The sequence below is a fragment of the Diadema antillarum genome, unplaced genomic scaffold (assembly GCF_040938485.1).
Source record: "Diadema antillarum isolate AM-2024a unplaced genomic scaffold, OU_Dant_1.0 seq00000217_RagTag, whole genome shotgun sequence".
Lineage (NCBI taxonomy): Eukaryota > Metazoa > Echinodermata > Echinoidea > Diadematoida > Diadematidae > Diadema > Diadema antillarum.
In genome coordinates this window covers 1,589,675-1,606,591 of record NW_027271272.1, presented here as the reverse complement: position 1 = coordinate 1,606,591, position 16,917 = coordinate 1,589,675, and the positions used below count along the sequence as shown (strand labels likewise).

General features: G+C 41.0%; 1 protein-coding gene across 3 annotated transcripts in view; it reads left to right on the top strand.

The window, feature by feature from the left end:
* The window catches only part of LOC139729116 (E3 ubiquitin-protein ligase RNF19A-like), an 89,419-nt gene extending 74,258 nt beyond the window's left edge, over positions 1–15,161 (top strand). For all 3 annotated transcript variants that reach the window (XM_071640043.1, XM_071640044.1, XM_071640042.1), the window contains 5 exons: positions 7,843–7,951; positions 9,084–9,245; positions 10,608–10,824; positions 12,753–12,850; positions 13,249–15,161. In XM_071640043.1, coding sequence (XP_071496144.1) covers positions 7,843–7,951; positions 9,084–9,245; positions 10,608–10,824; positions 12,753–12,850; positions 13,249–14,015 — 1,353 coding nt within the window. In that variant the 3' untranslated portion in view covers positions 14,016–15,161. The remainder of the gene's footprint in view (positions 1–7,842; positions 7,952–9,083; positions 9,246–10,607; positions 10,825–12,752; positions 12,851–13,248) is intronic.
* The last annotated feature ends 1,756 nt before the right edge of the window (positions 15,162–16,917 follow it).

Genomic DNA, 16,917 nt, shown 5'->3' with positions numbered 1-16,917 from the left:
ATGAAGCCAGCACCCCCCCCCCCCCCCCAAAAAAAAAAAAAAAAAAAAAAAAAAAAAAAAATGGTTGAGGATTCCCTACTGAAACATGCACGGGGAGAATGTGACATTTTACCCCGGTAGGTTTTACGTCATCGAAATCTATTTCAGCAAGCGATTGGAAAATATTTGTCAAAGCAGGCAGCTGCTGTTTTTTCTTTCCCCGTCTTTCTGTCTTTCACAGCAGTCAGTTAGTTTTTCTGGTCAAAAATAAAACAGGGGGAAAAAAATAAGCTTGAATACACATTACCTTTTTTGAGGAGTCATGTATAATTCAATACAAGCCCTGGGCCACTCTTTATCTGCTTCCTTTAATATGTTTGTGGAATTTTAAAGGGGGTGGGAGTACAAAGAGATGGAGAAAAGGAGAAATAGGATGAGAGAGAGAGAGGGAGAGAGATATCAGTCATCATAAAATTGTTGATGGAAATTTTGGAGAGATTGTAGAGAGAGAAAGAGGTAGAAAAATATAATTGAACCTGGCATACATGTACACATGTTGGAACCTATATCATGAGAGTTGAAAAAAGAGCAAGCCATCATGAGTGCATAGATATGCTCTTTTAAATTGTATTGAGAAGTGGAGTAGGAGTTGAAGATGATGAAAGAAAAATACAGAGAGAAAAATACAGGCAGACAAACAGACATACACATAAGGTGCACTATACATTTTTGGTAGTTCGTACAAATGTGAATGCAAATACGCTGTGAAATATACCGTGGTGTTTAGGGTGGTCGTCAGGAACTTTGCATTAAATACAATGTACACATGCAAGGTTTGAGTGTGGGTCGTGTCACGGAATACCACTGATCGAACAGCGGTGTATTTCTCATCATCGGACCTGACTCAATTTCTGTCTTCATCCAGTAGGCAATATGCGCATGCACAGTGGTGCATACCTCAGGCTCTGAGAGGCGTAATTTTTGGCCAGAAATGCCTTGGGAATTTGTGAATGGAATACCACAGTTGATGATTAGGATATGAATGCACCCACAAGTGTCCAGTGGGCTTGTAATATACTAGATCTATATATGTACAGTAGGACAGCCTCTCTTTGTGGGTTGCCAGTATTTGGCTGATTTCCCCATCAGTGCTAGAAGGCTTCTTCTGTCATCTTTTCTATCTGTGTTCACAGTGACTTTCTTGCTGGAATTAGACATTGTGCCCCCCCCCCCCCCCATTTTGCTTCAAATTGTTTTTGTTTTTAGTTCATGGTTTTTGAAAATCTGGAAAAGTAAGACCCTTATTCATACAAGTTCATTAGTAATGATAATAGAGTTAAGCGGAGCACTGAGAGTTTGAAGCAAAGTATATGGCAATATTAATACTGTTGCATCAAAATTATTTCTAAAGGCTGCCTGTGGCTGTACATCTCACTGCACAGAATGTCTGTGTCTTCATTTGACACTACAGTGACCGGCGCTCTGCCATTTAATTTCTTGCATGTTAACAGAGTGTCGGGCAATTTTTGATCATCGAAAGTGCGTCATTGCCCGTTTTCTGTTTTGACAGGAGTAATTGTGTTTGGTGGAGACAGCTGTTACAATGTAGATACCTCCCCAAGGGCATTTGAATCTGAATCTGAATTGAATCAAATTGTTTGTTGTATGTGTGTGTGTGTTTGTGTGTGTGCGTGTTTGTGTGTAAGTGTAAAAATCATAGATGATGCGATGGTGTATTTAATAGCGTTTCAAAATGTACAGTTATGAACAGTTCGGCATGCAGTTCATAAAAGAGTTTTAGAAATGTGAAATGGTAATCAATAAATATTGTTAGTTGATAGTGCATTAGAGTGGAAAAATTGCATTTGAATATGGAGGAATACCTTTGTAGCTGCGTGCATTGTATACTCACATCTAATGTCAAGTGATGAAAGATCGGTATGAGGTTAAGTATGATAGACAGATGGGAGAAAAGATGAATGGGAAGAACTGTTTGTGGAAAGGAACAATATGGAAATATATGTAAAAAAGAGAGTAGATAGATAGATGGATAAATAGGTAGAAGGAGGGGCAGGTAGATAGAGCACAGATAGATATATGTATGTATGGATGGATAGATGGGTAGATAGATAGATGGATAGATAGAAAGATAGATGGATAGATAGATAGATGGATAGGTAGCTAGATGGATAGGTAGATAGATGGATGGATAGATAGAAAGATAGATAGATAGATAGATAGGTAGCTAGATGGATAGGTAGATAGATGGATGGATAGATAGAAAGATAGATAGATAGATAGATAGATAGATAGGTAGATAGATAGATAGATAGATGGATAGATAGATAAATAGATAGATAGATAGGTAGATAGGTAGATAGATAGATAGATAGATAGATAGGTAGATAGATGGATAGGTAGATAGATGGATAGATGGATGGATGGATCGATAGATAGATAGACAGTAAAAATTCCAAAGGGAATGGACTGCAGAATGGCCGAATGTTGGGGGAAAAAGATGAAAAGAGAGTGGAGAGAGGGAGAGAATTACGTATATAAAGAGAGATGGATAGAATGAGAGGTCAGAAAAAATGTCAAAAGGGATTGGAATGCAAAATGGCAAGAATGTGGGAAGAAAAATGGATAAAGAAGAGAGAATGAAGGAATCAGAGAAGATTAAAGGAGAAGTCCGGACGATTTTGAAAAAAATTAACCAAAATCTACATAAATAAAGGACCATAATGACTAAGTTTCATTGAAAAAGACCCTCCCAACTCGCCACAATCAATTTTTTAGCATCACTAATTTTGAATCGTAACCGTTCGATTTCTGTACGCCGGCGAGAAAGATCACGTGACAGCGTGACGTTTCATCCTCACATTGCTTTTTGCTTGGAGCGTCAGCTGGCTCGGGGGAGCCCTGCTTGAGCAACGGTGATACGGGCCAAGCAAGCGGTAGTAGCGTACCGCTCAACAGTCTCTGACCACACAGCGGATGCACGCGGCATGATCTATTGCTTCATTAAAAAAATGCCGATGTGTCAAGTGTTAGGGTGTTGTCAATACTTCAACTTTACTAGTAAGTCTTCAAATTGAAGAAATATTTCGATTTTAAATTGATATCTATCCACGATACTACCTTTACATGATCCTGAATGCTACAACACGCAGCCCGATTACGCTGTGTGTATTGGGCTGCTGGTCGTAGTTACCGGCGCGGCGCGGCGGCGGTACCAAGCTGGCGCTGGCGTTTCTTCCTCGGTTCAAGTTACATGTATACTGTCTTATTTTATCACCGTCAGACACACTTTTCAACAGTCTCGGACAACAAAAGAGGCAATAATTCTGACATTGACAGACTGATTTCAGATTGTTCACACTCAGAAGTCGAAAAAACGATCGCGGATTGTGATAGCACTTGGCAGCAGCAGACGTAAATGTATGCCTGCACAGCTTGACAACAGCTAATGCATTGTAAGTGATGGGGTGGACACTAATAAGTACGGCAGTATTATAATACATACATATTTCAATTTAAACGAAAATGTTATAGCATTGCAACTATTCTACATTAATCTTTGAAGATTTTATATAGATATATAACGAAGATTATTTGAATAAAGGAATACAGCGTTTGGCAACAGCACTCCTAAATCGGTGTACGGTCTCCTGCAGTAGCGCCGACAAGGCACACCTATGCAGGCATGCAGATACCGCCCGCAGTCAGCAGTGCAATGGGAGATCGATGCGTAGCTGGGCTTCGCTCGCGGTGCTCTCAGCTGAGGAAACTGCGCCCGATACGTCACGTGCAATGCATCCTGGGACAGATAGTACGAAGGGCAGCTCGCGACGGATTCGAACATGAAGAATTACCTTATTTTAAAAAAAAATCATAGTAAATGTATCTGATGGTCTTTTCTCGTCGGGAAAAGGGTGATAGGTTCATGAAATATTGTTCTTTACACACGAAACGGCTGATAATCGTCCGGACTTCCCCTTTAATAGAATAGAAAGAGGGGGTATATGTAAACAGAATGGAAAGTAAGAAAGCGAGAGAAGAATGAGTAATGGAAGAAGAGGAAGCAAGAGAAAATGCACAACAGAAAGTAAAGAGAAAAAGTGGACAAGACTGGGAGTAAAAGGAATAACATTTTCTCCCAAAGAGATAGACACCTGTTACAGAGTTAAAACTTTAAAGGGATTGTACTGTACTGGCTGAGGTGGGGATTCATGTTTTGAACATTCGTAAGTGAGATTATGAGAAACCTCAATGAAATATGAAAGAGCATGTAATTTTAAGAAGGATTCAATGTTTATTTGATTAAATTTGGTTTTTCAAATGGCTGAGATACTGGTATCCAAAAAAGTAATGATAATGAAAGGCTACAGGCCACGCCTTTTATTAGGATCTCTTTGTTTCACCTTGTTTTTTAATATCTCAGCCATTTCATAACTGATTTTCATCAAATAAACTTTTGATACCCCTTAGAATTGCATGCTCTTTGACATCTCATAGAGTGGTTTCTACATATCTTGCAAAACATTTCGAATAAAAGCTAAATCCTCACCTCAACCAGAACTGTACTAGTATCAGTATAACATTTTCTTCCTCAGTGGCTCTATTGTATAATATCCCGTAATGTAATTTGAAGTAAAGTGAAAATTTGGTATAATAACTTTCACAGGTATTTTTCTTGATACAAACAAAAAAAGAAAACAGACATTGAAATAAACTATAATTCTTAGAATTTGTAGGTTGTAGGTGAGATAATATTTTTCCCAGCAGCTGTATTTTGGGTTGACCATAATTGCCCCACCCCATCCCCATGATGCAGCAAATATTGGACAACCCCCGAACATGCATGGACACGTGTATACTTCCTGGCATCATAATTAGTGTCATAAATAGTGTTGATAAACGTGCAGGATGATTGCCACGATATTGATTTGTCCTTGTCGCATAAACTGGCCTCTATGGGGCGTGCATCATTTTTTTGTGATGATTTACGACCTGTACGTGATTCCCCTAATGATGTTGCTCCTGCTCGTGTCTGTTGAATGGATATCCTCCCAAACCCACTGATTAGCCAACACTGTTTCGAATATAGTGGGACTATGTGGGTTTGGACTACGGGTATCTGCCCTCTGTCCTGCTGAGGTGCTGAGTGCGTAGTAGATGAAGCTATTTTTGTGCGGCAGCAGAACAAAGCAATAGCCTAAAGCACATTCAGGGTGAAGTTACATCATAATGACCGTATGAAGTGCTGCTGTTGTGCAGTCCTTCAATTTTGTATTTTAGTGAGACATTAAATAGCAGAGATCAGTGACTACTAGAAACATTACCTTCAGTCAATGTGCTGGTATCTCCCCCCCCCCCCCCCTTCCTTGATCTTTTTTTTTCCCCTTTCAGTTAGCATTTGGATATGAAGTTCTTTGATAATCTGGACTAGTCCGACTGGCTTTACCCGTTGAAGACGAGTCCCGAGTATACTCGGGCACGTGTGTATGGGAAATGAGTGTTGAAGCAAAATAAAACTGTCCTCTGTGGGTTAATAGCGAAAAAGAATAGACCATCCCATCAATCCCATACCCTATCACTCTGTCTCGCCAAAGATACCAAAATAGATATGGTGAAATTCAATAGAAAACAAATAGTACTGGCTATTAGGACTATTGTACTCTGTGGTTATTAAGGGTAAATTTTGTACTGTTGTGCAGTTTTGGGGTTTGTTTGTTTTGTTTGTTCAAGCATGAAACATGAGTAATTGGTGCAAGTAAACAATATAAAGAAAATGTAAAGAAAATTCCACAAAAATTCATTTTTCATGAAAATTACAAATTCCATCAACTTGATACTGACATATGTTAAGGGTAGCAATTATTCCCCCTGCTTTCTGAAAGTGGTTAGTCAACACCAAAACTTTAAACATTCATAACTTTTGCATTGATTGTCCGATTTTCCTCAAACTTTCACTGATGTGTTCTACTAATGTTGCTGCTTTCACTCATTCCACATTGCTCTTTGGGTTTGCATTCCCTTTAAACAGAATGTGTAGAGACATAGAAGTCAATGTGAGTCTGTTGAAGTGAAACATGAAAATTTCCCTTTTCCCTGACCCTATTCACACTTTTAAAAAAAGAAAAAAGAGGGGGATGGGGCCAAGAAAAGCATATTCTTACAATGCATTCAGGGTAAATCTATGTGGAGTAACATTTCAGCACAGCATTCTGTCTATTTTCAAACTGAGAGGATTTCCTCTAATCAAAGGAAGGAAAACAAAACAAAAACAAAATATTAAACAAAGATGATATTTGACCATGCCCTGTCTTGAGTACCCTTACATCATAACCTAATTTTGTGTCTTGTCTCCATTCAACACCCAATTCAGTGTCAAGTTCAGACATGTTTTTAGCCATTAATAGGCGTTTTCACATCAGCCTGATAAAAACCCAAGCTCGAGATATTTTTCGCGATCGCAAATTAGCGCGCTATTTCATTTCCTATTCACATCAGCCCGAAGAGAATTAGCCCGAATTTTTTTCAAGCTAATTTGACAGCTGAACATGCGCAAACAGTGTCAGGTATACCAGTAGAGCGCACGTTTTCGGGTCACACACGCTAGGCATGATGGGATGCATCGCGCTAATTTCTTGAGGTGATTTCACATTATCAAATAGCGCGCTAGTTCGATATGTTATCCCGCTATTTCAGAAAATTCCCGAGTTGGACTCGAGAAATTTTCTCGATCAGAGCGATACAATTAGCGCGCTAATTTGTGTTCACATTATCAAATGGCGCGCTATTTCGTGATCGCGTTAATTTCCCAAGTCAGAAAATAGCGCGCTATTTCGAAACATCGGGCTGATGTGAAAACGCCTAGTGGGTATGGAGCTGTTTATTATGTGCAACTTCCATTAGGCAGCATACTCCTACTCTTGTTTTCTGTGAAATGTGATAGGGAAAACAAAATCATTGCACATTGTTTACGATCTTGTCATATTCGCTGTTGGCCTCTCAGCTTGAAATAATGTAGAAAGTGTCACAATGTCATTGCAAAGTTGTAAATCATAAAATGCATGTACTGTGAGATGGACTGAACCTCACACTCATCATGTGCCCACAAGAATCCAAGAAATCGGGAGCACAGATGCAGAAGGGAATAGGCAAAATTAAATTTGGATGCATTCTATTCTGATGTTTACCTTGATTGACACCCCTCTCCCCCCCCCCCCCATTAAGATTGCTAACTGCTTTGATATTTAACCCTTTGAGGACGAGTCCCGAGTATACTTGGGCAAGTGTCTTCAGATGGGAAATTATGCATATTGTAGCAAAATCAGTCCGTCCTCAACGGTTTAAGTAAATGGCACAATATCTCATCAGTGGGTAACACCAGAGATTGCGAATCTTGAGGTCTCATGTTCAAGTCCTCGGACAGCAGGGGTGATGTCCTTCATAGGGTATTTCCCCCCCCCCCCCCTTTGCATAGTATACTTAATCATTTGGGGAGGGGGAGGGGGTAATTGCCCTGATATAGGCACCAAACATAGAAACAGATCAAGTAGCAATCAGTCGTTATGCAAACCATGCAATGAAAAATGAACATTTCCTTTGACTGTTTTCCTATTTCATCATGTGTTCATTCGTCGTTATATTCCTTGTCTATTAAGCAAAACAAAAGCCAACATTCATGCAGGCATGCTCAATAGTGAATACTAAGAACTTGCGTAGTGTTGAATTACTGCATCGTGGAAACTTCTGGGACACCTGAAGATGTGTTTGTTGAAGAGTTGCAGCAGCTGTGGAAGGTTGGGCAAATGTTGTGGCTAACAATGCATTCCCTGTTCTCTTTCGGCCATTCAGGTCCATGCCAAGTATGCCAGCATGCCTCGCCATCGACGAAATCTGGCCATCGCCGGCAGCGTGTCGCTCTCGATACTCGTTTCTCCTGTGATTGCTGCCCTCACAGTTGGTAAGTAGCCAATCTTGTATATATCACTTTTTTGTATTGTTAAACACAATGGTGGGGGATCTCATTGTTTGAAATGCCTTTTTTTTTTGGGGGGGGGTGTTTTTCTTATTGGTAATTCAATTGAGAGTATTCTTGTTCAATTTGATGAAATTTATGTCACAAGTATCACTTTTTCTTTTAGATTTATATTGTAGGCAATTTACAGGAATGCCACATTGTTACTTGCCATGGTTAATTGCCATTGTCATGTTACTTTTGTGTGCAGAATTTTTGTCACTGTAATACTGAGGTTCATCAGCTTTTGTTTCTATGGCACACTGATCTTTGAATATAATGAGCTTGAGCAATATTGGGGACATGACAAATTTTGCAATATTGATGTGGTACATACAAAAGTTCACAAATTCAACTCAAACACATCCATGTGAACATTGAGAACAGAGAGATATTCTGTCAATCCCAAGCCAATAAACAGGATTTTGAAGATCAGCTTGCGTTTGAGATACAATTAAAATGGTGGGCCGACGCAGTACATTGTATGTTATCTGAAGAGAGGTAAGAGTCCATGTCTTACACATGCCTACCCTCGTCAACATTCACCAGAAAGCAAGTTTGAAGTGTACGGAGGAATATACCGCAGAGGAGGATGTTTGTGTCAATTCTTGTCTTCATTTGCTTTATTTGGCATCTCCTTTCAGTAGCTTGTGAGCTAAGAAAACTGAATTTTACGGGGTTTTCCCCCAAACCCTTTAATGGGTTTGAGATGCTATTTTACAGTGGGCACTCAGCATGTAAGTATGCATGCAAACATATGTGTACTGACTGATTCAAATTATCAGGGTTTCAGAGCATTGTGAAATTGCACTTACAGTTACCCTGCATCTCACGCTCCCAGTAAAGAAGATCCTTGCTATAATGGCATTGACTAGTGACACATGAATAATGTTTTACTGATTTTGGCCAACACAAGACCTTGCCTCTGACATCTTGTGTGTGTTCCTTTCCTCTCACAATCACCTTTTTTTTTCTTACTCCATCCTCACCCCACCCCCTCTTCCCCCTCCCCCCCCCCCCCTCCCCAACTCCCTCCCCTTGCCCATATCCCCCTCCCCCTTGCACCATCCAATCCCAGGAATCGGTGTGCCTATCATGCTGGCCTACGTCTACGGGGTGGTGCCGGTGTCACTCTGCCGCAGCGGGGGATGCGGCGTTACCACGAGCAACAGCGGGGGCGTCCGCATCGAGCTGGATGAGGAGAATGACGTAGGAGGTGGGGTCTCGGATAACAGATCAGGTATTCACCACTGCCGTCTCTTAACCCTACCCTTGCCGTAGGCAACTGTCACGGCACACGATGTTGGTGGTGTGTTTTGCAGTTGTATCTGCAAGAGCGTTGATCTATTGAACACCACAGGCCAGTGATGCATCTAGATTTTACTCCTTACCCATTGATGGCACATTATGTGGAGTGCTAAATTTATCCCCGCCCCCCCCCCCACTCTCTATCTCTCATAGTGGGCATAGTAATCATGATTTACATTCAGCATTGCCCTAATCACTCAATGGACCCAGCTACTTTAGATGATTGAGAAAGAGAGAGAGTGAAGTATTAAAATGCAAAAGTGACGACATGAAGGTGAATCATACAGTGCTTTCCCTGTGCAAAGCCATCCAGCTGACTTCATGTTACAGTGGTAGATGTACTGGTGATGGTGATAGTGATCATGGTGATGATGATGATAGCGATGATGATGATAGTGATGGTGATTGTGATGATGATGATGATGATGATGATGATGATGATGATAGTGATGATGATGTGATGATGATGATGGTGATGATGATGATGATGATGATGATGGTGATCATGATAGTGATGATAGTGATGATGATGATGATGATGATGATGGTGATGATGATAGTGATGATGATGGTGATAATAATGATAATGATCATACTAAAAACACAAACAAAACATTCATTTGCAGAGTGAAGTCATGTGTATGGAATTTTTGTCCCCAACCAAAATCTCTTGTGGAAACTTGCTGCATTATTACAGTTAAAGACATCATCTTTTACATGTGCACTATTTCACTGAGATTAACAAACCAGCCTTCCACATAGAAGAAGCAGCGGATGGAATTATCAGCCCTCACATCTCACTAACATTCAGCGGGGAGTGTTTTTTCACATATGAGAATCGTCAACTCATTCTTTTTTTTTTGGGGGGGGGGGGGAGATTGATCAAGAGTAGTGATCTTTGCTGTGATAATAGCGAGCTTTAGATCTGCAGCACGAAAGCTAAGATGACGCAGCCTCCCGGGTTCAACAATGGAAACAACTGTCTCGCACATGTATAGAACACCATTTTTTACCTGCTTAGTGTCGTCTTAGTGTTTGCGCTGCATCTTCAAAGTTCGCTAGTAATACAGCAAGAATGTCAATAGCTGTCATATAATAATAGCCAAGGGACTCATAATTTTGGAAACATCTGCAAAGCTATAGGATTCTTTCCTGTCAATAGACTCCGATGAACATTGTAATTTCCATCTCTCTTTTCTGTCTGTCTTTGTTTCTGTGTGTTTGTCTGTCTTTGTCTATTGGTGTGTTTGTTTGTCTGTCCGTCTGTCTGTGTGCATGTGATTGTAACTGGCAGAGAACAACCCGGAGGTAAACAGCATGGCGGCCAACGCCAGCATAGGAGAAGCCAGCGTGCTGAATCGGGAGAGCACCAGCCACCTGGAGGTCGCGGGAGTCATCACTGACGACACGGTCAGCGACAGCGCCAGCACCCGGGCCATCGCCGGGGCGAGCCTCACCGGAAGCCTGTCCGGGAGTGGAGGGGTGGGGCCTCTCATCCTCAGCCAGCACAGGTGAGCGGAGGGAAGGGGAACAGTGATGACACATTGATGATGTTGATGATGATGATGATGTTGTGGTGATGGTGATGATAGTGATGATGATGATGATGATGATCATGATCATGATCATGATCATGATGATCATGATCATGATGTTGATGATGATAACAGTGAAGATGATAATGATGAGGATGACATTGATGATGAGGATGATGATGACATAGATGTTGATGATGATAATGATAATGATGATGACAATGGTGATGGTGATGATGGTTGTGGTGATGATGTGGATAATGAAGACAATGATTGCAGTAGATATCTCATGATGATATTGGTTATGATGATGATGATGATGGAAAGGAATATTGGATGATGCCAACATAGATGTTGATGATGATTAGGATAATGATAATGATGGCGATGGTGATGATTTGTTGGAAATGATTGTGATATTGATATTTGTGATGATAATGGTTGTGGTGATGATGTTGTGGATAATGATGACGATTATTGAGATAACTCATGATGATGTTGGTAATGGTGATGATGGAGAGGAATATTGATGATGTTGGTGATGATGACAATGATTACAATAATGATGATGATAATGGTTGTGATGATGATGATGATGTGGATGATTATGACAATTATGGGGATGGTAATGTTGGTATTGAAAAGAAAATTGATGGTGATGATATCAGTTATTAAAAGTAATGTTGTCATGATGTTGTGATGATGAGAAAGAGTATTGTATTTTGAATATTGTATTGACAATTAAGACAATGGTTCATGTCAAATGATGATGTTAACGATCGGGAAGAATGTGATGCTGATATTGTCGATGAGATTATTGATAGATGATAGTGATAATACTGGTAGTGTTGGTTAGATGACAGTTTAAAAATTATCTGTTGATGATGATTAATCTGGAGACAGGCGTGGTAGTATTTATGATTACATATAAGTTAAATTGATTTTTTAACCCTAACTAGGCCGGGCTACTTAGTTAGATGATAGAGCCGGGGGAAGGCCATCCAGGCCCCCCCCCCCCCCCCTCTCCTTCCAGATCTCAGTTGTCCACCACGCAATTGTTGCAAAAATCGGCACACATATTGCCTGCGATGTAAGCCACAAAACTGTAGAGTTGATTGATCCAAGGATTACCATTTATGCTTATATGGTTTATGTGAGAAATCAGACTCTTTGCTATACAGTAGAGCTGTAAATAAAGCTCCAAAATGGCATATCATTGGTGTACATTCCCTACAAACCCACTTACCTTCTCGCCCCTGGCAACTCTTACTCACTCTGTTGGGCAAAAAAAATGAATGGGCATCTGTTGTGATGTGCCACTAGGATCAATTACAGCCAGTATCCCTTTTGCTTATTTGAAACCCTTTGTGTGCTTTCTGTCCTGATTGGCAAAGAAAACCCCCAGCGTAATTCGCACTGTCCAAAGTCCCGACACAGATAGGGTTAAATGGATGGCATAGTTTTGGTTGAGATGGGGATTCAGGTTTCCAACTTTTTGTGAGGTAATGACAAACCTCTTAGTATGACATATGAATGAGCATACAATTCTAAGAGTAATTCGAAGTTTATTTGATGAAAATCGGTTTTGAAATGGCTGAGATATCCAAAAACAAAGAGGTCCTAATAAATAGTAGGACTCGCCTTTTATTGAGACCACTTTGTTTTACTTTCTTTTTGGATACCTAAGCCATTTTAAGACTGCTCTTTTATCGAATAAACTTTGAAGTCCTCTTAGAATTGTATGCCCTTTCATATTTCATAAGTGGTTTCTGATTATCTCACAAAAAGTTACAATCTCAACCCCCCCCCCCCCCCCCCCCCGCCATCTCAACCAAAAACTATACCATCCCTCTAATGAAACCCTGTTTCCAAACTCGTGTGATTTTTTTCTCTTTCTTTTTCAGGATGGATGTCCACGCTGAAGTTGTTGGGAAGAGACTGAGCATAAGCAGTGAAGCGACCTTTGACACCTACAACGCAAGCTCAAACAGGGATGACAAAGGTAAAGTGTCGTGTGATCTTTTGCAACCTTTTTATCCTAAAAGATATCGGTTACTATCAAAGTCTTAATTACAGGTTATAAGTCTTCTCTTCAGGACTGTTGTCACATCCAGTCTATGCCTCAAAACAGAGGAAGGATTATATTTGAGTTTATGCTTTCCTTGTCCTTATGCATATTAGAAATAGAAATCTGCGATTGACCTAGGGAAGTAACTTTTTTTGAAGATGCTGATGGTATAAGATGAAGGTGAATACTCTTTCTAGCATGTCTTGATTTGCAAAGATACAAAATTGTTTCACCAGATTTCTTTTTGCTGTCAAAGATGCTTATCTGTGGTTGATTTAACTGACAGCTGCCTTGCTTTGTTTGTCTGTTTTTACTCCTCCCTGATGGATCAGATTACCAAAGTACCAGTTTCAGGAAAGGTGTTCCACACAGCAGCAACCCGCTTGAAGTTCATGTGGACATTGAGCGTACCTCCTACCCAAGCTCTCGCCACAACAGCGGGAGTAGCAACAGTACTGAGCACAGCATAGCGGGCCCCAGTGGCTCTTCCCGTTCTTGTGCAACCTCCATCCGCCAAGTGCCCGGCCTCGCCGAGAATTACAGTGACAAGGGTTGCACAGGCGACGTGTGGGAACTGAAAACAAGTGCCAATGTTCCCAGCCTGGCCGAAAAAGGGGCGGAGTCCAGTGGCCCCACCACCACGACAGCCAGTGCCATGCGGAAGTCGAAGAGCAAAGGGCGGTCCCGCGGCGGGAAGCGTAGCAGCGTCAAGATAAGCGACTGCATATCGGAGGCTCCGTCGTACTCGTGCGCCGACTCTGTCAGCATCAACGACTCGCTCAACTCGGAGCTGAGCGCCGTCATCGCTGACAGCGAGCCGGAAACTAGCTCCATCTCCAACGTGGACTCCGCCTCTGCCCCGCCCGCCAGTGGTGGTGGTGGAACCGGCACCTCTGAGGGCAAACTGCGCAACGATCTCTCCAGTAGCACCAGCTCCACTCACGGCCTCTCGCCGAGCATCAAGGACAGCCTGTCGTCGCTGACCGAGGTGGAGAATGACCGTCCGGGGAGTGGGATGCTCGTCCAGGGAGAGTCCCGTCACTCCTCCTCGGGTTCGGTCAACCTATCACTGGGCCGCGTCATCACCACAGACTTGTGATGAAACCTCCTTTCCCCTGCATCCCCTCCCCTCCCCACTTTTGCTCTCCTCCCCCCTCCATCTTTCCTCCGTGAAAGTCAGAATACATCTCTAACTTTTTCCTAGAGAGCAATTTTATTATCATTGTTACTTAGTTGAATTTAATTGTATTTCTTTTTCTTCGATGCATCTTTTGTAGTGCAGTCAGCAGAGAGGGCTTGTGATGCTCACATTAAGTAAGTTTAGGACAAATTGTGGCTATTGTGGCACAGGGAAGGATGCCCTTGTAGGGAGCAGCCTCTCGTTGCCATAGTAACTGTCTCTGTGTCTGTATGTGTGAGCGGAAGACAGAGTGTAATGCCTCTCAGCGACTGCATCGTACGTGTAAGGCAGCATCAATTATTCTATGTGTACCACTGTGTCCTGTGGCCATGTGCTGAAGTCTCGTCTTATAAACCATCTGTGGTAATAGATTGAGATTATGTAAGAACATTATGCTAATAAGGGTGCAAAGTCACTGATCAATTGTCATTCATGTGGTGTAAACACGCACAAGACTCCTGCTCTCAGAAACGAGACATAAGCCAGTATGTGCAGTGAACAATATCAGAAATGGATCTGGGAGGTTCAGACGTGGTGATGTAGAGAAATAGTCTCCAGTATAAACTCGATCTCACTTCATCTGTTGTTTGTTTGGTTTTTTTTTTTGTTCCTTTTGAATGACTCTAGGTGCCGGTACATGGAAATTTTTCCTAGAATTGACTGAACCAAATATAGTTTGTAACTGTCATACAAAAGTATTGAGGTGGCATCACTTCTGCTGTGAAAGTAACAATAGAGATTTATGGTCGTATTTTCCATCTTCGGACAGAATTAGATTTAACAAGAATGCAGTGCTCCCTGTGGTAGTGGCATCATCAATTGGAGTTGATTTTCTGATGTGTGGCAAGGCATCAGCAGCAGCTCGCCCGGGATGGCGGTTGCCATGCCTACCCCTCCTCGAGGGTGTTGGAGCAATCAGGATGCATTCAGGTTTTGACTTAGCTTTGTCCTGGTTTATTTGATGCCCCCCGAGTAATTCCAGCTACGCTCAAGGAGCTTTCGGAGGGTCTTGTCACAGGAGTTGAGAGTGACATGCCATTCACGTCCGTCCTCGATGTTAATTGAGATTTTGTCAGTGAAGGCTCCTGAAGAGCAAGACTTTCTAACAGAGGACATGCTAGCAAAGGAAAGAACAAATTGTCTTGTTGTCATGACAACACGTTGATGACCTCTCTCTCTATTCCTCCATATCTGCCACTTATCTCTCTCCCTCTCTAATTGTTTGTCCTTCTCTACTGCTTAAACTCTCTAACCTTTGAGACTAATTATATCTTGTCCAGGTATGATCACTGGTTGTAGAGGTAGCATTGATGTTGGGTGGGGTGATGAATCTCTGCTCTTTAATGGTCTTAAGATGAAGAAGATCTGTCATTACCTAGAGGGAATACGCCTACATAATATTGTTTGCATCGTGCAAGGTTTTTTTGATTGACTGTGGTATATTAGTCATCATTATGTCCTGTGTTATTCCATTACATGACTTACATTGAAAGCATACAGTGTCCCATTTTCTCCTTGTTCAGGCATATTTCTCTATTGTTCAATTCTCTTGGGGTCTGATATATGAGATAATTCCATTCTTGTTATTTCTCATTGTTATGAAAGAAGTTTATTTGTCACAAATTTATGCCATGAATATAGATACAATCTCCTCAAGTAGTGTTACAGTCATTGAGTTTTCCTGGGAAATATCAAGAACATAACAATCCAGTGCTGACACTTTCATGTTGAATGCCAAACCCCCTCCCCATTATCATAGGAATCTTTTTGAAGAGAGAGAGAAAATAAAAAGAAGTGAAAACTTGTGCAATCTTGTCAATCAAACCTGTCCTTGTCATCAGGAAAAAAAAAGTTAAATCTTTTTAAATGGAATGTGATAATTGCTATGTCCTTGTTATGCTTTTGCTCAGACACTAAAAATTCTACAAGGTGTCTGACAAGTGTGACTGGTAGGCTGACAGCATGCTTATGAAATGTTTATCAACCTGTGTAACCACTTGAAAGCAGCAAAAAACAAAAACAAACTAGATAAATAAATAAAATGTAAAGAGAAGATTTTTATGGAGTGTGTAGTTTATGGGAGGAGAATATGATATTTATTCTTTATGTGTGTGCCTTGATCACTGAAACTGTACCTCTTATGGTGCAAATATGTTCCAGGAAGTTCCTTTATTGCGGTTGCTTGTTATTTGTTATGAGCATTCTAGCTAAAGTAACTATCAGGTCGTAGTTTCATTTCGTCATACACTTTCATAGTTATTCGCTCCTGGAACAATCCCATGTTAGAGTAGGTAGCAGACACAAGTTGACTGTCCAAGATAGGAGTCTATTGTCTGTTTGAAAAACAAAACTAGCTTGACAGATAACAGGAAACCTAGTATAGGGCTCCCCTCCCCCATTCTTTGTGCCAGTTTCCTCACCTCACAACTCTCACTTACCTCAAACAGAGGTACATTGTCTACCACCCATTTTTGATATCTCTGTCAGCAAATACTCTATTCAGTGTCCTAAACTTTCACTCTTTTGCTATTATACTGTGAATGAAGGATTGCATGATTAAAATAGCAGTGTGGTGCCGTCTTTGGTTTTGTTTTTGTTTTGGGGTACGTTTTAAGGAAAGATGATCTTTGAAGCCATGCAAAATACATTTAAAGAATACAAACTTTGTATCAACATTTCATCAGTTTATTTGGGCCAGTCAGCGCGTTTTCGCGCGCAAAAAGAAATTTGAAATAAAACAGGAAGGTGACATGATAGTAGCTGATATCAGAAATGCTGCTATTTTTCTTCTGTTTTCTTCATTGGAGACTAAGTTTTATTT